Below are 27,269 nucleotides of genomic sequence, written 5' to 3'. Positions count from 1 at the left end.
TGGAATACGTAAAAATAACTGTGAATGGTTGTATGACTGTTTACGTGCCATGCTGGTCTACTGACTGGCGACCAGTTACACAAGTCCGCCTTTCTGGGGATGGGCTCCAGCACCCCAAGATCTAACAGGATGAGTGGTGCAGAGAATGGATGTTATGTAAAAGAAAACATGTTTTATTCCTAAATGGTATATTTGAACATTGCATGTAGGGAATAAAAAATGTGTACGTAAATGTTTTCATTCAAATATGTTGTTCATAAGCCATAAGAGTGGTACTTTAAAACATCTCTAGAATTAAATGCAAATGTTATGTACTTAGATGAATTTAAAAAAGTTGGGGTAGGAACCTAAGGTATCGATGTGACCAGCCAACACAACACAACTCCGGTGACCTTAAAAAATTGAACAGGCAGCAAAATTACCGATAACAAATGCATGTCAAATCGAGGGGGAATAAATGCATTCCCCACCCATTAGCAAATAATTCAATGTAACATCCGTATTAAAGAAGGCATCAGTGGCAGCTCAATTATAAATCGTCATTAGGTTTCAAGATTTTCCATTCGCACCTTCCCTTTTCACAAAAATAAATAAACAAAATTATTAGGAGACATAATACATTTGCTCGCACATGGCATCAACTGTGCTATGTCACATTAATCACAGTTAAAACATTTTAAAAGTGCGTACACTAGAGCGCACACATCCCACTGATGAAGAATCACTGATTTAATCAATATAAACCAAACACGTACAATTTAACGACATTGTTAAGACTTTGCTTTATCCACAGCCAGTTTTAATGGCACTCAAAAACAAACCAAGTTGCTTTTGTGTTGATAACTTTGCATTCATCACATGGAGACAATCACAGTATTTCTACATCTACACTTAACAAGAAAAACATTGACCCTAATCATAGAAAAGATTGAACAACGAACAGCAACAGATAACTGGTTACACTTCTGAATAAACTTTACACAGTTAGAAACAAGACTATCAAAATTGTCCCTATATACATCTTAATACTGATCACACGCACTTTTAACACAAAATTGAAGGTTTGACTTTTAAAGCATTAAAGTGCTCCTCCCTTGACCAGTTTAACATATGTACAACAACAAAGCCACATTTGAGACACATTTTGTGCACCATAATAATTTGTGCATGATGTCCTGAAACAAAACTGGAATGTTGCAGTTAAATATTCACAAAGAAGTGCCGTAAAGTTACTTAGAAGACACTCATCACGCATTAACATAGGAAGACCTTGCCCAGCAAGGTTTTGCATAAGAGGAAGGACATAAAAGCGACTGTCTTGTCTGGCGTCATGGTAAACAGGGGCGCCGTTCAGGATGACACATAACTGATGTTCAGATAAAATACTGTTGAAGCATGTGCACAATCACTAAGGGCCGATAATATTTTCACAGTAGGACAATCAATTGTTGAATAAATGGTTGCAATGCCCGACTTGGGTGTTCTGTCTAAGTTTCACGAATACACATCGATAACAATGCCTATCCAATAAAGCAACACGGAGTAATGCCTATGGAATCGCATTCACTCATCCTGTAGTAGCAGTCTTTGAAAAGGCTGTTGCTGAGAACATTGGCAAAATACAGCAGGGACTTGTTTGTGGGATGGATCAGTGAACATCTCTTTCCATGAACTCCTCCTTTATGGGGTGCTTGCTGCGTGCCGCCTTGCAGTCGGGCATGTCGTAACCAAAGTCAGCCCACTCGTCAGTCCCCGCCACCATCCCCGAAGTCCCAACGACACCCGACCTATTGGGTATGGTAATGGTGTGGCGGACGCGAAAGTGCACGGCCTCCATGACGCGTTGACGTTGCAGCTCTCCGCTGGCGGCCCCGATGGCGGCCATGGTGGTGGTGGCCATGTTGCTGCTGGAGCGGAGAAGTTGTTGGCCGTGGTAGTCGTGATGGTGCGAGGAGGCAGGCAGCTGGAGCGAAGAGCCTTGTTTCATGTCCTGGAGTCCTCGCCAAATGGCAATACGAGTCTGCTCTGGGATCTTCAGGGCGCCTAATTCCTGGAGAAACAGTGAGTGGCAAGTGGAAATGATTCAAAAACAAGTGTAAAATATGTCCAGTAGATGGTGAAACAAGTGTAAAAGCCGCCGTGATCGAGACAAACATGACAATTTCATAATTCAAGAAGGAAAGAAATGAGAGTTACAGAATTGTTACCTCCACGGAGAGAGTCTGGAGATGATAGATAGTTTGGAGGCCTTGAGAGGTGAAGTATTCAATGAAGTTTTGGCAGCCAAGGCTGGTTAGAAAGCTGCATGGGGATACAAGAAAGTACAGTCCAGGTTAAATTGTTTAACATTGAGAAGACAAAACTAGTGACCACTTTGACAAATATGGAGGATGTGAAATCAAAAGCACACTTAAATATCAATGATTCATTAGGCCATTCTTGCTTTGATGAAGATTCTTTATTATAAATACATAAAATATAAATGTTTGGGCAACATACAGTGATGGGAAAATGTTACGCATGAAAAATTACAAAAGATAAAAAGTCGGTGGTAGTAAAAAATGAGTGCATTCACACATGATATCAGGAAAACAAAAATACGTGTCAAAAGAGCATTTACAACATTAAAAGGATGAAATGTTGTCTTGTGCAATGTGAATACGAAAATGGTAGTACACAAAATGGCTTGACAACTACACATGACACGATATTTGCAGCTTGGCTGCCCAAGTAGATAAAACAAAGCTTCCCTTTTGATCATCTTTTCTGATTCTATCTCAAGAAAGGCTTGACCGTTTCTTTGAGAATGTTTTCTGGAAAGTTTTGCGTGTACAGGCATACACACTTACACTGTGCAGGTCCATTTTCGATCAAACACAGCGATCAGCTTTACTAATTTAACCAACAGTCTTTTTTTCAAAGCACAGGCCAATTTTCCAGTGGGCCATTAACGACACCAGTAGCCATGATGGCTGGCTACACATGCTACAATACGTTTGCAGGACATAAAACCTTAGTCAAAATAACAATCATCACTTCAGCACAAACACTGATAGGCAAAAGTAGCTGTCTGGAAGACACCAACGTTAAAGCAATCAAATTGTCGGACATGAGGGAAATTGAGGAGTTTCATTGGAGGGTGAGGTACCTGACAAGGTTGGGGTCAGGGTTATACGGAGGGGGTGGGCTGCAGTGTGAAGCAGACACTAAAGTCTGACTGCCGTGACCACCGTTCATGTCACCGTTAGACTGCATGTGGTGGCTGTTGAGCATGTTGTGGCCTGTAAGACAAGTCAAGTCACAGCAATGGAATGAATATCGCATATCATATGGACAAAAGCACTGAGATGTGCATCTAAATCACAAATTGCATGAGACCACTGGATAAGTTCTCTTTAGAATCTTGATTACTTTTCGAAGCATTATTGACCATTTTCACTCACTCATATGAGCCATGGGGGTGTGGCTAGTGGGTTGGTGCTGTTGCTGTTGCCCCGCCATGTGGTTGGTTGGCTGGGATTTACCGAGACCTCCATGCAGGTGAAGTTTGTTCATATTTGACAATGGAGAAGAGGGTGGTGCTATTTGGCTTCTGCAAAAAAAAAAAAAAAAAAAATCACAGATAGATAAAGAGAAATGTCTGACTAAGTCGTGTCATCACAGTAAGTATGAGAGCAAGTATAACTTACGGTCTTTGTAGCAACTGCTGTTGTGTTTGTTGCCTGTAGGAGTCTACAAGTGGCTGAGGGACAAGCTCCACTAGCTCCAAACTGTCTTTAATCTTCATCAACAGCTCAAAGTTGTCCCGACCACGAACCTGCACACGCACACCAATAGTATTTGCTATCAATTATTTTCTTTAAATAGCTTTGTTGTTAAAGGTTTATACAAACATCTGTCTGACAGTGTTTCCTAACCTTTATTTTGACTACTTTAGAAAATTTGACAGTATGCTACCAAACAAAAAGATTACAAAAAATATATGTATTGGAATAATGCTGAGCATGTCTCCATTTAAATACAAATGGAAATTTGGTCCTGTTTAGGTGAAGACAAATGATTTTTCTGTTGTTTGAATGGCAACTGGTGGAATTTTCTGCCATTCTAGTGGAAGAGCATTTAATTGTTCATCCTGTCACTATGTTTGGCCTCCATTGTTTGTTTCTGAATTTTCAAGTGTGACAACAATATAGCATATTTCTCCCAAGCAGATTCTGTATATAAAAAAAAGCACTTACAGGAATATAGTAAATCTCCTCATCCCCATGCCGCCGCTTCCTAATGTTAACATTTGGGCTGGAAATATTTGGTGGGCTCTGTTTGAAATCTGTAGACGACAGATACATACAGTAGCTTCAATACATTCCTCAGTCCTGTTAGTTCAACAACCAACATGATGCATTATTATTATTATTGTTATTTATGACAACAAGATGACAACAATAACTTACTGCGCTTATTGGCATTGCCATTCTTTGTCCCACTATCATTCAGGGCTTGCTGCTCCCTGAAGTGGTCCTCATCTGCTTTGCGATCCCGACCAGGACACGCACATATCCGGCCTTCAAATGATCTCCGACCTAATACTTGTCCACTACAAAGTTATTGGAAGGATAGTGGTAATCGATCAGCTTGTAAAGATCAACTCATTGTTCTGCAGCTGACATTAGAAAAAGATGGACTTACTCTCTTGATTCCAAAGTAATAATAACAAGGATGGGTCTCCTGTTCATGCCGCCCACACAGCTGCTGTTGCACATGAAGTTGTACAAGATGGTGGTAAACTCTGTCCCCACCTGCAAGACACCCTAATAAATCAAACTGTCCAGCACACCTTTTTAAAGTGTTGGAAATCTATTTAGAGGAATTACAATTTTATAGCACAGTCAAATTCCAATTTGACACTACTTGTGGTAAGCCAACCTTTAGAGGGCAGTGTTGTCGAGCCCTTCAATTTCAGGGAAGCGGCTTTTGGTTTGGTTATTTTCTAAGACAATGAATGTCATTTGGATACTTCATTTTGTACAGAAACAAAACTCCAATTAACCCACAAATGTGACGTATCCTGAAGCTTGTATTGAGCTCCAACATATTAAGGAAGATGTGCTACATAGTCAGCGGTACAAATAAAATAACATACAAAAACCTTAAATTAGCATCATATGCTAATGTTTGTTAAAGAAGCACATACCTGTGGAGTCTCATAGGGAACAAAGACACTCTGTCGGCCTGTTACTGGATCATCCATGTACTGGCAGAGGTTATTCCCTTCCACTCGGATGAGATGGCTGGCTGGGGCTGCTTGACCTGAACAACCAGCCAATAAAACATGAAGCATCACATTGATGAATTAATTCGGATTCTTGGATCTGAATTGCATCTGAAACAACTAACTGCATACACACTTGGAGAAAGGGAGTCAATGCTGCAGTTCAGTTATTCAGATTGGGTGGCCGTACCGTCATTGTACTCTCGGCCTAGCTCGTGGTTGGGGCAACGCTTGACTACTTCGGTCACATGCTCGGCCTTCTTGTAGACAGGCATCGCGCGGATAATGCTTCCATGGGGAGGAGAGGAAGACAGCTTGATCTGGATGGGACACGTCTTGGCAATCTGACAGTAGAGCTTCTTCAACAGAGGGGAGTACTAGGGAAGCAAAGAACATGCACACGGTGAGAGGCAAATAAGTGATCAGAACCCTGTCACGAGGTCCTATTAATCCCAGCCTATTAAGACGAGTGCATCACTTCAAAAGTGTTCACTAAGAGATTTGTCTTTTACCGCAAATTTTACTAACAAGGCTCCCAGTTGGGAAAGAGTGATTTCTTTCTTGGCAAATTGTCATGTTGTTTGCAGTGACGCCTTTACTAAGCCTTTAGAAATGCACACACTGCACTCTAAGTTGCCCCCACCTCTTTTTTTCCACAACACACACACACACACACACGTGCACACACACACACACACACACACACACACACACACACACACACACACACACACACACACACACACACACACACACACACACACACACACACACACACACACACGGTCATCAACACTGAAGGCAATGAAAATGCCTGTGTACCACGTAACGGCCCCCCGGCCTGTCCTGACACGTTTTAACAACCCCACCTTCTCAAATGATGATGATTATTATTATGTACTTATAGCTAGGACAGGCTTCATAATGAGGATAAGCACTATATAAAATCGATGAATGGGCCAATTATTATAATACTATGAATCCTACGAAAATATTGTCAACTACTATATGCTGTGGTCACAACAAGATTGTAATTGAGCTTTCCTGCGTTTTTTTTCCTAATTGATCGTGGATAAATTAACAAGCCAAATGACTACATCATGATGAGAAAACATCTTTAAGTGCATGAAAAAGTTGTGTGTTTTTTTCCCCTCAATCTTTCAGGATTCAGATGCCTTTGGAGATGTCTCGACTTGTCCACCATCCTGCCTGGTGTTCACATACACCAACAACACATGAAATAGCCTGCATCAATGTTCAAAGTGAAGAGCTGCATTAATAAAAGCCACTTCTCGTTGCTAGAACAACTTCAGCTCAGAACAAAGACAGGATGGTGCTGACCAGAGAGAGTGAAAAGGAATTGACAGATTTATCATTTTCATTGAGAGAAGGCAATTTCTGCTGTTGCAAAAAATCATCTCCAAATTGATGTCAAAATACATATTTGGTGTTATGCCAACCATCTTTGCAGTATTGAGGGTATGTCATCACACTGTGGTCCACGAAAGGCAGGTCCTGACAAGCTTCTGGGAACAGGGTGATAATTGTTTGATCACCATCCATATACACAAGAAACAACTTGCCCGGTGACAAATAACCTAATTCCACAAATTTCTATTGTCATGTCGATAAGGGACATCAATACATTTCCTTATACAGACAAATATTTCATGAATAATTTGAAGATCTAAAATGAAGCTCGATAAACTGCTCAGTGTTGAGTTTTCTGTCAAACTATTAAACAGCTTTGAGGTCAGAAAGTTACAATTTGCAACTTTCAGATAAGGATGATTCGATGAATCATGTTTTATCCTCAGTATTTATGAAGAGACAACGAATTAAAAAGTTCAATTTTCTTTAGATGTTCATGAGAGCATCAGCAACAATGTTCACATTTCAGATGATGCTTGGTAAGAATAAGGGAGATGCATTGCAGGGGCATGTAGGGACCTGCGTCCTAACGGAGAAGAACTAATAGCCGGGAAAAGCGACTTCTGACAAGCCGCCTTGCAATACATGCTGGAGCATATACCCCTTAACGCATCACATCCAGTTCCCCCTATCACCCCGCAACACGCACTCACATCCGCACACACATGCACATGCACATGCACATGCACATGCACGCACAGACACACAGACACACGTGCATGCACGCACGTACGCACACACACACACATGCCCATGAACTCTGTGAAAATTGGCACATCTTTCCATTTTCTACTACACGCCTTTGCCGCACCAGACAGTTTCTAGACAAGGCTAGGGTTTAGACCAAGTGAAACCAGGTCAAAGTTGTGGCGTAGATGGTATAACACAATTTTGGATTTGATCCGGAAAATAACAGACGGATTCTAGGCTCTGCTGATGTGTGCTGGGAAAGAAATATAACAATAGTGTATGAACATCAAACCATCTGTACTATTGTGGAAATGACTCCATTGAATGCATATTCATTGCAAACGCAAATCCATTTTGTATTACACATACTGATGCGAAAGGCCCACTATATACGAGCCAACATTGCACCATCCGCAAGTGGAGAGCTTGCAGTTCCTTATAAAGCCGATTCTGTTATCCTTCCGCCAATGTAGACCGCATGCCTCACTTGCACTAAATTTAAAGGGAAAGAGGGAATGTGCTACAAGCGGCTGAGATTCAAGTCAGTTCTCTAACTGAGCCTGTCTACGAGAATACCAAAAGAAAGAAAACTGCACACAGTCAGACAGCACTTTGCGATAAACTTGCACTGGACACGATATAGGGCCCATAGTCTCCTAAATGCTGCATACCATAAATATATTGATTCTAGAATGAGTTTGTTACAAGTAGAGCACTTTAAGAAAAAGCAACCACAGTCCCAACTTTACACCTGTCTGAGCAGTTTATCTGGGGTAAACAAAATGTAAAAGCAGCCTCCCATACATTACATGTGCGGCCGGAGTCAGATGATTTAAACAAGAATATAAATGTGAAAAGTTAATTCATTTTTTGATTTATTCTGCTGCCTCAACATCATTATCTTCACTCATGCACACTACTCACTCCTCAGAGTTTAAAATTCTCAGCTTATTTCAGACTTCTGTCCTAGCTGATGAAAAAAAAAACATTCACACTGTACACTATATTTGGAAAGTAAAATTGATAGATTCAGATAATTTTTTTTGCACGAGTAAAAAAAAAGGGAGAAGGAGTTCAGATAGATTTAACAAAGGGTTTCTATTTGTTAGCAATAAGTTTGGATTTTTTTTCTCTTTGTGAAGATTACTGGAAGACCTTAAAGAATGAAAGAATTGTGGGACGGATTACAAAGCATCTTGTAAAACGGCTTGTCACCATTTTTTAAATGACGTTGCAGTGTTTCTACAGACAGAACACATCAATGTGGTTTGCACATTCAAGTGTGAAAAGACACTCGCCTTGGGCAATAAAGTTTAAAGGAAATTTGAAAACTGTTTTTTTAGGACAGGCTACAATGAAATTCATGGCGCTTAAGCCGACAGGCTTAAGTGGGTTAAGGCCGGAGGAAGAGAGAGACAGCAGAATAAAAGCAGCAGGTTAAAGGTCACACTCTTAGGTCGACGGAGGGATCTTCTTACATCACTGAGAGCTGCGTGAAGAAGCCCACCATGCATGGTTGCCTCCAGCAAACATAGGCATGGAGGAGCCCCTCAAACAGACACAAGCGGAGTGATGGAAGTGCAGTTTGTATCCCGTTTCTCTTTTTAAGAAGGTCTAATGTGTGACAGGCGGAGGTGACACCTTTCCACAGAGTTCACGGGACTATGGGCGAGTGTGTGTGTGTGTGTGTGTGTGTGTGTGTGTGTGTGTGTGTGTGTGTGTGTGTGTGTGTGTGTGTGTGTGTGTGTGTGTGTGTGTGAGCCAGGTAAGAAACTTTACGTAATTGTGGTTGAATTAAGTTCGGGTAAATGTGAATATTTGTAAAGTATTGTGTGTTTGTTTTTTTTACCAATTACTAGTTTTACATATTCAATATATTACTACTCTTGTAGTTTTTGGTGTGGAAACTCAAGGACTGGGGCCAGATCCTGCCCACTAAATCATTTTTGGGAGCCTCACTGAAGCAAACAAAGAATGCTGACTTCCTGTTTCTTGCTAAATTGCTTATTTTCTTTTCATGTGGGCAAAATATCTGTAATAAAATTACTTTTTACAGGTATAACAACCTTTCCCAGCTACCAACACACTTCCTAACTAACAGAGTAAATTGGACAGAAGCATTTGGTTGGCACCGTATTCCATAGTTTGTGAAGTTTATGTTGTAAAAAAAACTTGGAGGGGAAATTGCATATTACAAACAATATTTCGATACCATAAGTCATCACGACCCTTGACATCCTTGCATTTGGGCATCCAAGTAACAAATAAAATAAAGATTGCTTTGTATGACAAATGGACTGGATTTAAGCAAACCAAGACAAACATCAATGAAAGATCAAAAGAAATGTGCTGCTTGATTTAAAAAAAAAAAGATGCAATGATGATTGAACCATGTGATTCTTGCAATATCAAGTCCTGAAAAGCAATTTGTCACTTTAGAGTTGTCGTTGGATAGTCCATTATGACGTCTTGCAAAGGACAAGCCTGCACATGTGCTCGCTTGAGTGTTTGCATCCGTGTACGGGTGGGTGTCTGAGCGAACATGTGTTTGTGGGTGCATAGTGGCAAAGCAGAAGAGAAAAAAAGAATAGATGAAGAAAGCACGCCGAGGCTTATCGAGAATGCGTGTACTCACTGTCCATGTGGCCGACTTGGCAGTGCTGGACTGTTGGAAGGAAACCTGGAAGGTGTGCAGTCCTGGGTAGTCAGTGTTGGAGGGGATGGCCGGGGCGGGCGACAGGCCCTCGAAGGTGGAGTTGGGCTGGGAGTAGGGCGAGGGGGTGGGTACGGCCGAAGAGGCGTTCTCCGAGCTGTAGGGGCTGGCGGGCCTGGCCCTGCTCCCCAGACTCTCCATGCTGCTGCTGAGCAAGTTATACTGGGACTGGGTAAGAGAAGAGCAGAGGAGAGAATGAGGGAGGTAAAGAGGGAGGAGAGAGACAGAGGCAGGACACAGGTAGAGATGCTGGAGAGACAGCGGCTTGCAGTCACGCAGAGAGCTCAAGTTTCAACGTGCTATAAAGCTGTGTAGATTCTCAGTCATTCACAAAGGTTGAACTGTGGCAACTGGACTTCTTGTTTGTTGAACCCATTGGCCAGATAGGTAGCTGTACATTTATCAAATATAACCACTCAAACACTCATACACAACATTAGTACTCGCCCATAAGCTCAATCAGAGACATCACCTTTTCCGGTTCCTTCCCTCTAGTAGGCGCTACAATGCAAACTTGATGAACAATAGGCAATCCAATAGCTTCTTTCCATTTTGCAATTAAATTTGCAAACAGTTGATTCCTATTTGAGAGTAACAATTACAACATCTCAGCAGTGTGATCAGTTACTTCACGTCAAACTACGCGACAATTTTGCGTGTGAGAGTCAGTCGTGGTTGCAGCACAATCCGCACAGTTGCCACCTTGGGGCTATGTGGGTTAACTTGTAAAACATCAGTCTAATCTGTACTGTCTAATTACTCGCCACTCCTCTCTCGTCCCCTTTGCAGTGTTTGGGGAGAAGTAAGAGTCATTGCTCTGAGGCGCGTCTCGTGTCACATGTCAAAGTGCATGCACACGCACTATTAGGGCCCTTTTGAGGCGCTACACAAAGTCATACAGCTCTTCAAACTTATGCATGACCCATCTTTAATAATTGATCTTAAGTCAATCAAGCCAACCTTGTGCTCATTCAATCAATTTGTCTATCAAAAAAAAACACTCATAGTGGCAGTAAGTTGCAAGAGAAGCAATAACTGCTGCTATTCAATTTCAATTTAAACATATTGCAAACTAACTAGAAATAGTAAAAACATACTTTTACATGTCAACTGCTGTCAACTTGTAGAAAAAAAACTTTAAACTAGGAATATTTACCTTCTTTTTCACGTAGTACATCCTCTAAAGTTTTAGCCACATGTGCGAACACTTCAGTCCGGGACGTCCAAATAGAGCAAAATGAGTGGAGGACAATTGCATGTAGTTCAAGTGAGGTGCGCATCAGTTACCCTCTGTCTCTGTCTCTCTCTTTGCTCTTTCTCTTGCTCTTGCAAACACACACAATACACACAGGCACGCACACACGCATATGTAGAGGCAGGACAAAGGTGAGGATGAGTGTGTGTAGTGTGAGAGAGAAACAGACAGACAAGGGAGAGGAGAGCGGGAAATAGGGATGGGAGCCTAAAAAAAAGGTACAGCATTCTAATTATGGCATGTCTGGACATAGACTGCAATGCTGGGACACATGTGGATGCACGCTACAAAACACTTTGTGAAGGCCTGAGCTAAGTAAACACTGTCTGGGCATGTGTATGTGAGTAAGTAAGGGAGCGAGAGAGAGCAAGAGAGAGCAAGAGAGCGAGAGAGAGAGAGCATTTTGATATCGAAATTTGATATTACACATACTGCACACTCGCATATATCATTACACCAATGAATGAGCACACTTTGAAATTTTGAAGGTCTTCAATCTAATAATCTCATCAAATAAATGTATTTCATATGGGGGAAAAATGTCAAATTAAAACAACCAGTGACATATGCAATAAATGTTCTTTTAATTCAATAAGAATTAAAGATGGATTATTCATTCAGAAAGTCATATACATTGTAGACATTGTAAGTGGGGGAAATTGTATTAGTTTAGTTGATAATATCATGACAATTTGGTCAAAGTCCAAATCTAATATTCAAGTAAACACGTGATGCTTTTTACAGACTGAAAAAGAGTGATGTTTTTCTCTTTGTTTGTTTTGAATTCGCCACAACAAAAACTGGAGACAGAGGAGCATATGGGGATTCTGTACAGTCCATTTTGTTCTCCTGTCGCGTTTTATCAGATGTGAGCAAAGAGACGGGTCAATGCTCCAGAATTAACGCAAACTGTATGATGAGAGGGTGTATGCACACGTGGATATGTGGATCTATTGACTCAGGACAAGATGTGCAACATACACTCGCTAGTCACACAATTCAGGCAAAAACACTTTGGAGACCCAATGTCAAAAAGTTTCTAAAAGAAAGAAAATTACATGATGATTTAAATTTTAAAATGTTGTATTATTGAACTGCACCACATGAGAATCAATCCAATGTACTTAATTATGACATGAACTAATTTGCAACAAGGATGATGGAAGGATTGAAGTTTTACCCAAATTATAATATTAGTATGCAACATGGTGTGATAAAAGTATTCTTCCAAGTCTAACACCTGATTGTTTACTGCCTTTCAAATCCACCTCTGTGGTCCGAGGCAATGAGGTGAGCCAAGGAAGTGTATGTGAGAAGACACAAACATGCAACCGTGCGCACAAATCACACAAGCATATGTTCACACAAGTGTGCTTGGTCTACACTTGCAGCAAGTTGAAACAGAGCCACAACCTCTGACGCCATTGTGTGACCAAGTACGTGTGGATGTTTGTGTGTGTGTGTGCGTGCGCCTGTGTGTAACAAACAATATGTAATGTCGCCTATGGGCAGTCGTTTTACTTGCTGCCACTCAGAGATGATCCTTAAAAGGCTAAAAACGTTTAGAAATGGAGAATGTCCATCCACAGCAACACTCACCTGTCAAGATGAATGAAGCATATTAGACCAGAAATGTCTAGTTCCAGTCTTCAAAGGCTTCTTTTCTGGATGTTTTAGATGTCTCCCTGCTCCAAAACATTTGATTCAAATGATAGGGAATGTGTTGGAGGAGGGAGACATCTAAAACATGCAGGACAGCGGCTCTCGAAGACTGGGTTTGGACATACCTGCAATAGGCAGCAGATTGAAACATTCTCCCCTTGCTTTTGTCTTGTTTTACTGCAATTGGGGAAGTAGCATCCCCAACATATAGTATGACATAAAAAAAAAAGTGACATCAGTGCCATCGTATGGATACAATCCAAGCCTTACTAATATGAAAGAAGAATGTAACAAGGCATTGGGGACTTTTCTGCCCCCTTTTGGTAATATTAGGTAACAGTCGAAATTAAAGTAGATTATTAAGTATCAAGCATGGACATGGGAAAGAAGACCAGCATTTTTTTGCACGTCAGATTTACATGTCCATTTTGCAAATGTATACACCGCTTATCGTCACAAGGTTTGGGGGTGAGCTTGACCCTATCCCAGCTGATTTTGGGTGAGAGACAGTCTATGTCCCGGATTGGTTGCCAGTTAATCACGGAGCATATAGACTAGTAACAATTCACATTCATATTCACATTGATGGAAAACTGTAGATCTTTCCTCAATATAACAAGCATGTTTTTGAAATGTGGGAGACAATAGAGTATACACAGAGAAACTCCAAGCAAGCACAAAAAAACATGTTACCTTCCCACAGGAAGACTGAAGTCCTGATTTGAACCACCAACACCAGAACTGTGAAGCCGATGTGGTAACCATTTCCCCACCATTCCGCCCCATTGTGTTGTTATCTACAGTATATATATTAAAATAAAACTGGCCAATCCAGAAAACCCATGCTTGTGTACAAAAATACACAAGTGTTAGAAGATAGAAATATCTTCTCTTATACATATACACAAAAGAATTATGTCCACTACAAATTTAATGGAAACAAAAACTTATTCCCACTTACCTGCGCACACAGCATTTTAGCAATCCGGAAAAATCAAAAAGCATCCCCATAAAAATTTACATAGTGCCAGAATCAAGTAAATGTCAATTTAATAGGAGCAGACATTCTGCAAGAACCATTTATGGCCAAGATCTTGATGGAGGATGTATAACATTGCCTGATATGTCTCACCTGAATGGGCCTCCACAACAAGCCTTGCAACAACAAACACTAGCCTCTCCCACTTTTTAATCTGTCATGAGTATTCATTAACTGGCCAGGCAGGCCCAGACTTGCCTACTAAAACACTCAATCAAACCAATACATGTGAACTTACATATCTAAAAGCAAGATACCATGTGTTAATGTCAATATCAATCAATAATATTTGTTTTGCATTGAAATTGTCAATCGAGGTGCATCCATCAATGTCATGGCCTCTGTTAAACTGCAAATTCTGACTCACTAGGTCAATATCTGTGACAGTGGATTTAACACACATCAGTCTACAGATGGCTCTGCGGTGATTCGGCAAGGGTATCCCTGGCTCAGTTTTAATTAGCCCTGCCCAACACACACAGACACACACGCACGCACGCACGCACACAGGCACACACACGCACGCACGCACACACACAGTCTCTCAGGAATCTCAGTGGGGACACAAAGAAGAGGGAAAAGGCAGCACAAGAGAGGGAAATCATCTTTGGAGGGAACACTGGAGGGAAAAGTGAAAGACTCCATAAAAAGCTGGTGTTGTGTGGTGGGGTGTGGCAGCGGTGGTGGGTGTGGACTGAGGGATGTGTGGTCACAATAGAAAAAAACCCGAGTGCAATTCTGCAACTGGTTCCTACCATGACATTGTCATTCATCTCCCTCATGTGGTAGACATCCATGGAAACCTCAGCAGTACTGCCACGGTTCCCTGAAGTACTCGTAGAAGGTACGGGACGCTCACCTCCTTGGCTGCCTGGCGGGAGCTCATAATAGGTACTGTCAGGCTCCCTGTAGGCACAATAGACTAAAAATGAAATTGCACTGATGTATGTATGAGAAGAATAATTGTCAAAGAGAAACTGATTACTGATCGCCGATTTAGTAAAATATATAAACCTTGAAATATGATGAGGGACCAATAGATGGTGGATAATCAATTGACCTTAAACATTAAGAAATAATTGCTGACCACAGCACTGTTATGCAGATTAGTTCAACACTACTGGAAGAAATCACTTGTATTGCAACACAGAAAAAAAAAAATGTGAAGTAGATTGTGTATGTAGAAAATATTAAAATAATATCTGGCCAAAAACCTCCATCAAAACGTAGTCTTTGTATTTCCATAAAGACAGTCTTTTTGGCATTCATCACAAAATGCGGTTAAATGTGAATAGGGCCAATTTGGTCAAGCTTGTTCCTCCAACCTTTGCTATTGCAAACTTTGTAGTCAACGCATATTGGGCGCATATTTAAAATATTCTCAAAAATATTATCGTCCATGATGGGGTGCTGAGCTCAAACTTATCTCAATATCTGGTGCAACAGTGAACAAGCTAGATCATTGGGGTTATGAAATCTCATTTTACAACATTGTGTGAATTTAAGTTGATTGTACATGATTAAAATTGAAATGGTAGAGATCTTTGTGCTAACACTCACAGGGAGCTCCACAAGTGGTCAAAGGTGCCTCCTTCTTCATTCCCTGAGGTCTGGGACATTTTGGAATTTGGGTAGTCTGGCGAAGGGCAAATCACCCTGTGAAACACACAAATAATTTTTTTTACATATTGTACATATTAGGACTTCCTATTACTTTGCACGCACGCACGCATGCAGGCATGCATGCACACACACGCGCGTGCGCACACGCACACACACACGGAACCAATGCCGGGTGTCAGGGGACCTGGGCGTGCCTGGACCAGCCAACTCATCAGTGAGAGGAGGCTCAGCATCACAACCTCCTCCAAAATGATTCACACCCTTACATGGTGCTCTGCCATCAGTTACTAAAGCGACCAATTGTTTTTAACTATATAGGACTATATTTCATGTATGTATGTATGTATGTATGTATGTATGTGTTTTATTATTATCATAATTATTATAGTTATTATTATTATTATGTACATTTTATTATTATTCTTATTATTCTTATTATTATTATTATTATTATTAACATTATCATGTACGTTTTATTATTATTATGTCAGCAAGAAACATCTATTTTGCATTTAATTTGACATCAGCATCCCTGTTAACATTGTTCAAGCATTCAAAACTTTGATTAGTGATAGGCGAGAGATGTCCTATTTTATGCACGACAAAAATCGACATTTTTAAAACAACAAAAAATAATTTCAATCAATCGGATGAAAGAACTAACAGTTGCAGATAGCGTGTCTCGGCCTTGGGTCACATAAGAAGTACTGAGAAAGTGCGTGTTTTTTTTTTTTTTATTCATTCGGAAATTTCTATTTTGCATGTCTAAAAGTCTGGACTAATACATTTGTCATAATAGTAATAAAAATATTAATAATAGTCGGGAGTTCATTTATGTCCCTGCGCTAACCTCTGTTACCTACAGATTGCGCAATTTTGCAGCATAATGGCAGATGTAGGCTATGTCAAATTGTCTCAACTCCCGGGTTACAGCCCCCATGGCAACTTACCTAATACACAACCACGCACTGCTTCCCATGAGTCAGTATGCACTCCCAAATGTAAAGAAATTAATTATAGGCTACATCTGTATTCAATTCTCTGTAACCCCATGTGAACGATTTTATTTAAATTAACAAACGTGGATATTAGAATCATTAATATACACCTTGGCAAAATTACGCAAGAACGGCACAATAAAATCTGATGCAGTTGAAGAATCCTGTCAGTTAAAATGATAATAAACCTTTTATATTGGCGATTATTATAGTACTGACAAATGTCGAAAGAAGCAAAAAGCATCATGTTGATTATGACAAAATACCCGCCAGCCAAAAATAGGACAGCAAATTGTTTAGCTGAGAATTTTGTATCGATACAATTATTATTTTAGAGCACTTCTGACATTTCCTGTGAACTGGAAAAAAACTACTATTAAAACAGAGTTTGGCATTATGCCAATATTACAGCCAAACAAAAATAAATAAAATGGCCTACCTGATGCGTGTTATTATCCCAATCCAATGCAAATTGTCTTGTGTGCAGAGTCTGTTTATTGTTGAACATAACCAGAGACCCAGCCTCCATATAAAGCACAATAACAAAAACAACGCGGAAAAACAAACGACCAAACTCTAACTTTGATAAGAATAGCCTACAGCAGGGGATTGACTTTTAGGAGAAAGAAAATGAAGAGAATGATAAGGACATGGAAGCTGATTTGCATGCTGCTCTGGGAATTGTGAGCTTTTCCTAAGGACTTCGGCAGAGGTAAAGGAAGAAGGGAGGCGGTGGGCAGCGCGTTTTGAGCGCTCACAAGCGGGAAACCTTCCCCATCTTCACAGGTGGATGCTTGTTGGCTCTTTTTCATGATAGGTTTACCAGTGTTTTATGAACAAAAATATTTCACAGTAAAAAAAACGGGAATATTTGTTGATGGAATTGGGCGGTGGTATAACAATTAAAATAGACCAAATAAAATTTTTACACATGTATCTTGGATACCTAAAAGCAGCACTCGAACAAACCTAAAATAAGTCTTGCAGTATACATGTGTAGATAGATGCGTCAGCGCATTCATAACAGGTCGGCCTAATATCTTTAAGCAGAAAAGAAATAGAAGAACCAGAAACTACATTTCCCATAATGCACAAAAAAAGACAGCGATCCACTGATTGGTCAAGACTTTTGTGTCGTCACTTACGCATACAAACAAACCAGCTCTTGAGATTATTTCGGTGTGCTAATGACAATCAGACGAAGCTAACTTTTCTAAACTGCATAATAGGCCGGACTGTCTCCTGTACCAGCGATTATGTTCCGATCTTGGTTTTGAAAATAACACAGGTTAGCAAACTACATTCGGTGACGCGTGTTTAGCTAACGTGGAAGTTGACCGTTAGCGACATGTTGATTTGTTTACCGTTAATCTGCGAATGTCTTCACGAATACCGTAGGCAAATAAACAAAAGGTCAATTTAAGTTATGGTTTGAAGTAGTTTCGTTTCTCACATTGACAACTATTATTTTTTGGGGCGAGTCAGTTCGAAACCTGTTGCTTTTTACTGATTATACATTTTTTAAACTGAGGTAATGTGGTTGACCTCTTTCAACGCTAGACCCATGTGCGGATTGTTTTGGAGTTATGGTTCTCATGTTTATTGTGTAAGTGTTAAAGCCGTATCTAATTCTTAGTTTTTGGGCGTATGTCCCCATCTCGTGTATAATTTTGGAATTACCCCCGCCAGACGAGATTGCCAGGATCTGAATACTGATGGTGTCATAACTAGAATTTCTTTTCTAGAAATCCTCGACATGAATTTCTCAGAAGTCTTCAAACAATCCAACCAACTTTGTAAAGTTTCTCCAGATGGGAAATATTTAGTAAGTTTTAATGTGTTACATTCACCATCAGTGGGACTGAGATTCTCTTAATTGTCTTGTTTTTTCTAAATGATTTTTACAGGCTACCTGCGTGCAGTACAGATTGGTGGTACGGGACATGAGCACGCTGCAGATCCTGAACCTTTACACCTGCCTGGACCAGATATCTCACATGGAATGGTCATCTGACTCTCAGTTCATCTTGTGTGCCATGTACAAGAGAGGACTGGTGCAGGTAGGCTGTGAGAAGATGCCGGTGAATCTTCCAACAGTTACTGGTGCCAGTATTTGAACTCTATTTAGACAGGAAAGCGAATGTCTCATTTCTGTTGCTGGTGTGTTTATTTTGCTTCTTTCAGCTGTAAAGTATTCCCAAGACAGTTTTGGTCCTGATTTCTAACAATGAAATGAAATTGTTGTGATTGCATGGCTTGTGTCTTACCTCTGAAGGGGGATCCATCGCCAGTCTTTCATGTTTTCAAATAGTTTGTGGAATTGAAGTTAAGGAAGATTCACTCTGTGTGTGAAGGGTCTCATTACTAGTGATGGTTATCCTGCTGTCCCGCTCCCTGTCTTTCTCTTCAGGTGTGGTCGTTGGAACAGCCCGACTGGCACTGTAAAATTGACGAGGGCTCGATCGGACTGGTCGCTTCTCGCTGGAGTCCAGATGGACGTCACATTCTCAACACCACCGAATTCCATGTAAGTGCCAAGTTGGTGCGTGCCAGCGGGCATGCATTCTTGGGCATGCAGTGTTATGCATATGCTTGTCTGATTTCCACTGTTGCTGGCCTACTAGTAAGGGGGGTGGGCTTATAAATAGCCAGACACCAGAGCTTTAACACCCCCCCTCACCTGCTGCATGTATTCAGCTTGATTTCAGAGCACTGCTACTGTTAGCATCCTGTCACATTGCTCTTATTGCCTCTGGAAAAAAATGTTTTGCATCATGTAGGTCTGGTGTAATCCGAATGTTGTCTTATGGTTGCCTCTAGGTAGGTATTATCAAGGAGCAAGAAATTAGAATGACGAAAAATTGCTTGTATGGGTTGGTCTATTAGTGAGCCTCAGTGCCTTAAGATTTAGCAAAGGCATTTAAGAGTATTTAGTACTAGAAAGAGTGACTGGAAAATAAACTCAGGGCATTAGTAAATGTTGGTGTTTTTCATGAGGAAATACAAGCTTCCCAGTTTCCACGTGAATTTGTTTTATGCTGTGATATTGAGACAGAGGCTCCCAATTTGTTTTACACCAAGTGTATTTTTTTAGAAAAATACTTTGCTTTCCCAGTACCACCATATTGACAAACTTTAAAATTCTGAAGTGTAGTAAGGCTAAACTTTGATCAAAAATAAAACCGTTAATTGTAAGATGCTATAACATTAGGCAGCTTGAACACAAGCACTATGCCCAACTTAAAAATATATTCTTTTATTTTTCTAGCACAAACGTTGAATAAAAATGATAGAGCCTAATTTCTTAAAGTTTATAGTCTCTTTAAAAACTTAACTATTCTTTTAGATTAGATTCAAATGAGAATGTTTTGAACTTTAAAGTTATACAACTGAACTGTAGGTGAGACCAGGGCTTGATGTCTTATTTTTTTACACTTTTCTATATTTCTCTGAATCAATGATGTATAAAACCAAATAAATAAAGAATGTAAATATAATATAAAAAGACAAAATTACTTCTATTCTCCTTTTTTACTTGAGTGAGCACTGTAGTCAGCCGGATACAACATTCGTCAGTAGTCTGACAAATGGCAATTCTGGCATAGGTAAGCCAGTCGATTCGCCAGGGGGTCATTTATCTTTGATTCATTCTTTGCAACCCCAAAATGACTGAGATATGTTGCCCCAAATTACCATGCTTGCAGATCCTCACCGTGATATATGACAAACTACCGGAATCTCTTCTCGAACAAGTTCATATATATCACTGCTAGGATTTTTATTTTTTTTTACCCGAAAGATGCTTGTACGTATATTAACATTGTTTACTTTGGTTTGTGCAAAGTGGTCCATTGCTGCTCATCTCAGCTCCCAATGTGCTATCCTCTCCTGAGACAGGACATGACCCCTGATCACATAAAGGAAGATGTGTGCCTTCCTGTTTTTTAGTTTCGGTCTTCGGTGGAGAAGATAATTACAATCTACCCTACTTGGTCAGTGAGTCTTCCGAGTACCACTAGAGTGAGCCCGCAGACCATCAGTGGTACTTGTACCACACTTTACGAATCGCTGTCAAACTGCCAAAGTCTATTGAATAATTCCAGAAACAGTTAATTTGCCTTGAAAATATTATCGAGTCAAGCTCCAACTAAGTTTGCTAGCCAACAACGAAGGTGTCAAAAATGATTTTCATTCCAACCTGCAACTCCTGACGGCCGTTTGGTATTTCACTCCATAGTCGTCACATGGTGTGCGAGTGATGAGAGCTTACATACGTATACTGGAGCTGCGACCCTCGCCCTTCGTGGCATACAAAGTTGAGCCTGACTCCGGGAATCACTTGACAGGTGTCATGGGGCCAATACACAACTGTGACTGGAGGGCCAACGAATGCAGGCGGTGCATGTGTCTGTGGCACGCAGGTCTGCTTTGTGTCTGTCTGGATCTTCCAACTGTAAAATAAAAAGATGGACATTACAAAAAAAAAACTGCTGTAGCCATCAGCAATAATATACATGGAAATTCATCTCAAGTCACGTTATTTACTTTGTAAGCATTGCATACAGTGTAGATAGGAATGTTATTTTTCCTTTGAAAATTCTATACAAAGGTCTGATGGATACCGTACTTTCCCAAATAGAAGGACAGTATTCCATCACAATATTTCTCACCGTCTGCACAGATGTTTGTTTACTCAAGCCTCCCAATAAGAAACAGACTTGATTGACTATTTACAGAGCATCATTTTGTCGCTCAAGTTGGAAATGAATTTAACGGAGCCAAAGTCGCACTTACTATACTGTCTTGACAACGGGCCGACTGAACTTGCCTTCACCCCTGAGCAAAGTTTCATTAAGGCTGTGCCAGACGGGTGTTTGTGTCAGGCTTGAGTTTCAGTGCCACTCATAAACAGCCTGCTATAATAACTTGTTTAGGGACAGCTGCTTGTGGTGTGAATCGTGCCTCTGTATGCGTTTGTCTGTCTGACTATGTGACGGTAAAGCTGCTTAGCCATGTGTGTGTTTTAGTCAAGTGTCGTTTCATTATTGCACTTATATCGGCAATTCTTTTGGTAAAATATGACTGACCAAAGACTGAACCGGGACTTTCTGCATTACTGTACTTTTTCTAAATATGCTATCCTGAAATGCCTTATAGATTAATTTGAATCCCATCAAAAATAAAACCTGTGCCAGTTTTCTTAAGACTGCCACACAACAACTGTATCTTACGAGTTGCTTTTTGAGTGTATCTTGAGTGTTAGCTCTTAACTGCCTCTGAGGTGAGATAGCTTAGAGCTGCTCAGTTCAGCCAAGCCCAAAACTTTGTTGGAAGAGGGAAAGAAATAACAGCTTCCAGAGGTCTGATTGTTCCTACCTTGAAAACACCTGCATTCTGAACATGTATTAATCTCTTGTAAAATGATCATCAGCCATCCCCACGGGTCCACCTTCACCTAATGCGTGTTGCTCCACTGTAGCCTTTGACATCATTAAGCTCACTCAACTCATGTTATTGCTTTTGGATTGGCGTGGTCGGATCAGCGTTCTTAGTACGGCCGGAGCCACGCGAGCATCTAACCTGTCACCAATGCCGCTGGGCTAAAATGCTGACATGACCACGATGACAAGAGCTCACGCATACCTTGTGTATGTTGGCTGAAAGAGGCTCCAGTTCCTTGATAGAATCATGAGGCTGTAACAAGAGAAATGGGCTATATCGGTTTGAGACTGCTTTCTATGTGGAATGCTTACGCTTTAATCCTCCGCTGACAGATGAGAATATATTGCAGCAAATACACTTGCCTGTTCTCAATCACTTGTCCAGGCGTAAATCGCAAATTGCTTACATGCTTAATTTCATGTCGCTGCTATTAAGTTTGCTTTAGTTTGCAGTCATCTCAAATTATTCTTTCTGCACATGAGTTATTGCACTATGGCTATATTGGGATGTTGCCATGCATCCTAATTGTTGCCTGTTACATGTAATTCTTTTCGATTTGAGGTAATTGCTTTGATATACATCTGTAATGTTGTATGTGGAGGAGTCAAATGTGTTTTTGTTTTGAGCAATATTGGCATTGGATGTCATGATGGGATGTTAAGGATGTGTGCACTAGGGTGTTATTGGAGGACCTGCACAGCTGGATGTCTTCAACAAACAGGGTGGACATTTTAGGCCACTTATGTGACAGACACTGGCTCAGTTCAAATGTCCATTTAAACGCTGTGATGAAAGCTGCAAACATTCCCAAATGCTAAATGAATGACTGGTTTCTATATACGGACTGTCCAAGCACCAAGCTTAGATGTTCTTTACCATGTACATCTTCTAAAGTTTGGCTCAGACGTTTTTGTCCATGTTTTCATACTCTGACTTCATGTTCATATTTCTGTAAGTGATACACACATTAATGAGGCACACTTGAATTTTTAAAATTCATCAGCGGTCTGGAAATGACGTTAAATGACCTTTTGTATATGTAGAAATGACTTTTACTAGACGTGATTAGCCATCCTTGTTACTTTTCTTCTGCCTTGACAGCTGAGAATCACCGTGTGGTCTCTGTGCACCAAAGCAGTGTCTTACATCAAGAATCCCAAAGCTTGTCACAAGGGTGAGTATGAGAATCATTTTTGTTGTAATGAGTGTCTATTACCACAAGCACCCGAGGACGGGATCAGCAGCATGCTCACGAATCACATGCTGTACTTTACCTTGCGGCAACTCGCAGGCTATGTATAAAAAGTCTACCTCTCCCTACAGACAGCTGTGCCCCTCTCAGTAAATGGGACATGCTTTTCATAACAGGCCTGTCAACAGCCTGGGTAAAAATTGTGGCGTGTTACCATCTCTGTTTGTGCCCTTGCATGACCTAAGCATCCCCTCAGCTGCCATAAATAATAAGTCCCAGATACTTCACTCTTAAGTGTCCTAACACCCGATAGGAAGTCACCGTTTAATTTTTCAGAAAGTCAAATCACGTTTATGTGGATTAGCATTTTGTTTCACTCTGAGTGATTGTTTTGCGCTGTTCATTTTTACCCGCAGGTATTGATTTCAGCAGAGATGGCTGTTACATGGCCTTGGCGGAACGTCGTGACTGCAAAGATTATGTTTGTGTGTTTGTGTGCGATGATTGGCACTTGCTCAGGGTAAGTGGAAAACGTAACTTCGGCTTTTCCTCCATTTACAAATTTTATCCGAACGGTACTATAACTTAGCCTCGAATCAAACAGGATTTACATTCTAGTTTAATTAGCATTGGAAGTTAGCACCTTTCTCAGTTCTTATTGCCACCTTGGTTAGTTCAGGTGTAAATATATCATGATGATTCTTTTTCAGCATTTTGAGACTGAGACGCAGGACCTTGTGGGGTTAGAGTGGTCTCCCAATGGCTGCGTTCTGGCTGTTTGGGACAGTTGTCTGGAGGTAAGGGTTAGGGTTGCGTGCTTGCTCTATTGCCAGGCTCATGCTAATAATGGTATAGTCTTGCGGTATAATTTTAAAAATGGAACAGATGATTTAGGAATTTTCTCATAGCCTGAAATTTTAATTTGATATTAGTGACATGTGCTTTCATGTAAAACGTGAACATCACTATTCATGGGAGAAAGGGACCAAGCCCTGCCTGAAAAGCAAAGGTCCCGCATTGGGTGTAAGGTGGCGTGTTAACTTCCGATCAACATGTAAAAGCATAGTGACAAGATGTTAAAACTCAAAACTGAGTTGACACTGAACATAACAGCATATCGCAGTATTGGTTATTGCCTGGTTTTTGAAAAGTACAAACTTGTGATGCTTAAACACAACCAGCGTGAACTAATAAAAACTATTACAGAACCCTGGATATTTTTTTTAGCTAAATGGCATCCCAGTAGGCTAACTTGTAATGTATTAACAGCTGCAATTGTCATGCTTGCTGACTTTTCCATCCAAAATGCTTAATGCGTTATCTTGCATGACCTCCATTGATGCCAGCTTAAAGAAGGTTTGTAATTGCCTATAGATGACACAATATGGTGGCAAAGCACTTTTCTTAGCCAAAACTAATTGATGTTCCTCCCCTCAGTTCGACATAGGTGCTTGTCAAATGCCACCAGGGCATTGATATATTTCCTGAAAAAAATCTGCAAATATTGAATTTGGAAAGGCCAAACAAGAAATATATGGGCGGTCTCTGTACTGCCTTGTTTTTACACGGTACTGTATGTCTTTATTTTCCCACTTTGTTTTTGTAAATGGTCTAATTCTCAGAGGGGAAGAAATGTGAATGTCAAACTCACCTTTCCAATCCTGTTGTGAGCACAACGCCTCATGAGCATGTTCTCTTGGCAGTACAAAGTGTTGCTGTATTCTCTGGATGGCCGCTTGCTGTTCACCTACAGCGCCTACGAGTGGTCGTTGGGTGTCAAGAGTGTGGCCTGGAGCCCCAGCAGTCAGTTCCTGGCCATTGGCAGCTATGACGAAAAAGTATGAACACACATTTAGAAAGTCACACCTTATATAGAAGCGTCTTCATGTTTATTTCTACCAAATGTCCAAATAGTATTGATAGTGACTGTAAACACATTGCAGGTACGCATTCTTAACCACATCACGTGGAAGAAGATTGCACAGTTTGAACACCCAGCAGTCATCAGCACCACTAAAGTTGCAAGTATTTTCTGTCATTCTTGTTATAGCACTAGGCCAAAGAGCTTAATTATAATCAAAGCTTCTTGTTCTGTTGCCAGGTTGTGTATAAGGAGGTGGAGAAAAGGTCAGCCTCTGGCAATGAAGAACTCTCTCTACACAACCTAACAATGGACTCGACCCACTTTGGCAATCAAAGCAAATGTATGTCAGTATTTGCCTGTTATAGAACAACAACCAATTCGATACTTTGTATTTTACTCATTTGGCTACAGCAACTCTGTGGTCAAGTGAAACCCATTCTCCTGTAATCACCAACTTTCTTCATGTGCCCTCCAGATGAGATTCTCCCAGCTCCATCTCAAATGCCTGTGGTCCGACCAGACCCAGACAGACCAAACCCCAAGATTGGTGTCTCTACTTTGGCCTTCAGCTCAGACAGTCGCTATTTAGCCACCAAAAATGGTCAGGCATCACTTTCACCTTATGTATTTGATTACCAGCGCTAAGCATTCTGCAACCCAGCTTTCAACATGTGCACTCTTGACCGCAGATAACATGGCCAGTGTTATCTGGGTGTGGGACATGCAGAAGATGAGCCTCGAGGCTGTGCTTGAGCAGATGTCGGCTGTGCGCTGCTTCCAGTGGGACCCGAGACGTCCGCGGCTGGCGATATGCACTGGCAACACAAACATTTATCTGTGGACCCCAACAGGATGCGTTTCTGTTCAAGTTCCCAGTGACGACGGTAAAATGATTGGTGATTACAACGTACAAAGCATCCCAGTGTCACTGTCAAGTAAATACATTTCCTTGAACTTACTTTGGTGTCTGTGTCCTGCCAGGTGGTTTCCAGGTCCACTCATTGATCTGGCACTGCCATGGGGATCCTCTCATCCTGCTTGGGAAGGACCATCTGTGTTTGTGCTACATCAACACTGGCAATGAGGACAAGTGATGCAAGCAGGCACAGAACTGAAATTCAGTTCCAGTATGTATTAACATGAAATCTAGTTTAATGAACTGATGGGGAAGAATTCAGCACTCCGCTCCACAAGCGCAATTTACTTGAAGTTTCTTATACTGAATGTTTTGGAAAACTTGACATTCCTCTTTTGGATAAATAAAAAAAATAAAAAAAAAGTTTTTTATACATGTAAATACATTATAGTTCTGAACACTGTGAAGGTAGATGGCTCAGACCAAGCTTTCACTTTCTGAACATTTGTACTTTGTCATGAGATTATTTGGAATAAAAATTGACAGATAATTTCACGTGTTTCATTGCAGTTAATTTTAAAACCAATGCAAGAGGTGGATGGACAGCTGGCTTCTGGCATAATAATATTGTGCAGGAGCCTTAGAAAACACTAACATGCACAACAGGTACAAGTTGTTATGTGGAATCACAGGACCTGAAGGAGAGCTTACGTCATAATGGTTTCTTTGGACGAAAAAAAATACTGAGTCTTCAAAATTTATCATTTTCAAGAAAGAGTGGAAAAAAAAAAGTGCTTTCTATGCATTTGATGTGTGGCAAAGTACTATATGATAATTTTGTATATTAAGAATGAAGAGATGAAGTCAATACAATAAAGGTACGCGACTCCAACAAGGCTTAACTCTCAAGAAAGCTTCATCTATGTCCGGAATTCCATCTGAACCCAAAGGAACTTTGTGACATTAGCACTACTGGGGGGAAAACACCTAACCAGACAAAATTGCCATATATAGACAAAATATGTGCTAGCCCTCTTATAGCTATGATCTGCATACAGTTGCAGGAAAAATACAAGAGACTAATTTGTTTGCTTCAATTTCTTGTCCATTTTGAAATGCCTTCCATTCCTGAGCTACAGAGATTTGAAAGTGATACGCATATATCATATCATGTGCAATCACATTTGAATAGTGCACAACTTCCATTTGGCAACGTCCTTGGACAAGATAGAGTA

General features: G+C 40.6%; 2 protein-coding genes across 5 annotated transcripts; one reads left to right on the top strand and one right to left on the bottom strand.

Moving 5' to 3' along the window:
* Positions 1–233: 233 nt before the first annotated feature.
* tp73 (tumor protein p73) lies at positions 234–19,281 on the bottom strand. 3 transcript variants are annotated; one of them, XM_085911939.1, is made up of 14 exons: positions 18,948–19,281; positions 15,620–15,715; positions 14,815–14,965; positions 10,026–10,271; positions 5,460–5,646; positions 5,192–5,307; positions 4,687–4,796; positions 4,452–4,594; positions 4,239–4,327; positions 3,690–3,817; positions 3,444–3,592; positions 3,149–3,281; positions 2,208–2,301; positions 234–2,050 (listed from the first exon to the last, which is right to left on the bottom strand). In XM_085911939.1, exons 1-14 carry the CDS (start codon positions 18,977–18,979, stop codon positions 1,649–1,651), a joined length of 2,076 nt encoding a protein of 691 aa, XP_085768065.1. In that variant the 5' UTR covers positions 18,980–19,281; the 3' UTR covers positions 234–1,648. The 3 variants fall into 3 exon arrangements, with proteins under 3 accessions (XP_085768065.1, XP_085768074.1, XP_085768083.1); XM_085911948.1 differs by lacking the exon at positions 10,026–10,271; XM_085911957.1 differs by lacking the exons at positions 14,815–14,965; positions 15,620–15,715; positions 18,948–19,281 and adding an exon at positions 11,260–11,398.
* Positions 17,789–26,871, top strand: wrap73 (WD repeat containing, antisense to TP73). Of its 2 annotated transcripts, none has more exons than XM_085911970.1 (13): positions 17,789–17,968; positions 18,426–18,505; positions 18,588–18,740; positions 19,091–19,207; positions 23,224–23,296; positions 23,731–23,834; positions 24,025–24,111; positions 25,018–25,152; positions 25,258–25,335; positions 25,416–25,518; positions 25,654–25,779; positions 25,868–26,062; positions 26,160–26,603. In XM_085911970.1, exons 2-13 carry the CDS (start codon positions 18,437–18,439, stop codon positions 26,270–26,272), a joined length of 1,353 nt encoding a protein of 450 aa, XP_085768096.1. In that variant the 5' UTR covers positions 17,789–17,968; positions 18,426–18,436; the 3' UTR covers positions 26,273–26,603. The 2 variants fall into 2 exon arrangements, with proteins under 2 accessions (XP_085768096.1, XP_085768104.1); XM_085911978.1 differs by having other exon boundaries at positions 17,875–17,968; positions 25,868–26,074; positions 26,160–26,871.
* The last annotated feature ends 398 nt before the right edge of the window (positions 26,872–27,269 follow it).

Source organism: Syngnathus leptorhynchus, chromosome 1, assembly GCF_054491065.1.
Source record: "Syngnathus leptorhynchus isolate UIUO chromosome 1, UIUO_Slep, whole genome shotgun sequence".
In the NCBI taxonomy this organism is placed as follows: Eukaryota; Metazoa; Chordata; class Actinopteri; order Syngnathiformes; family Syngnathidae; genus Syngnathus; species Syngnathus leptorhynchus.
The sequence above is the reverse complement of the archived record's forward strand: the minus strand, read 5'-3'. Positions and strand labels throughout refer to the sequence as shown.

Excerpts from the sequence above, each read along its gene's own strand:
- wrap73 (XM_085911978.1), top strand. The coding sequence starts at position 18,437 with ATGAATTTCTCAGAAGTCTTCAAACAATCCAACCAACTTTGTAAAGTT. Across the intron at positions 23,835-24,024 it reads ATGATTGGCACTTGCTCAGG|CATTTTGAGACTGAGACGCA; the intron begins GTAAGTGGAAAA and ends ATTCTTTTTCAG. Across the intron at positions 24,112-25,017 it reads TTTGGGACAGTTGTCTGGAG|TACAAAGTGTTGCTGTATTC; the intron begins GTAAGGGTTAGG and ends TTCTCTTGGCAG.
- tp73 (XM_085911939.1), bottom strand. The coding sequence starts at position 18,979 with ATGAAAGACTGGCGATGGATCCCCCTTCAGAG. Across the intron at positions 4,797-5,191 it reads TTCCCTATGAGACTCCACAG|GTGGGGACAGAGTTTACCAC; the intron begins GTATGTGCTTCT and ends GGTGTCTTGCAG. Across the intron at positions 4,328-4,451 it reads TGGCAATGCCAATAAGCGCA|ATTTCAAACAGAGCCCACCA; the intron begins GTAAGTTATTGT and ends TGTCGTCTACAG.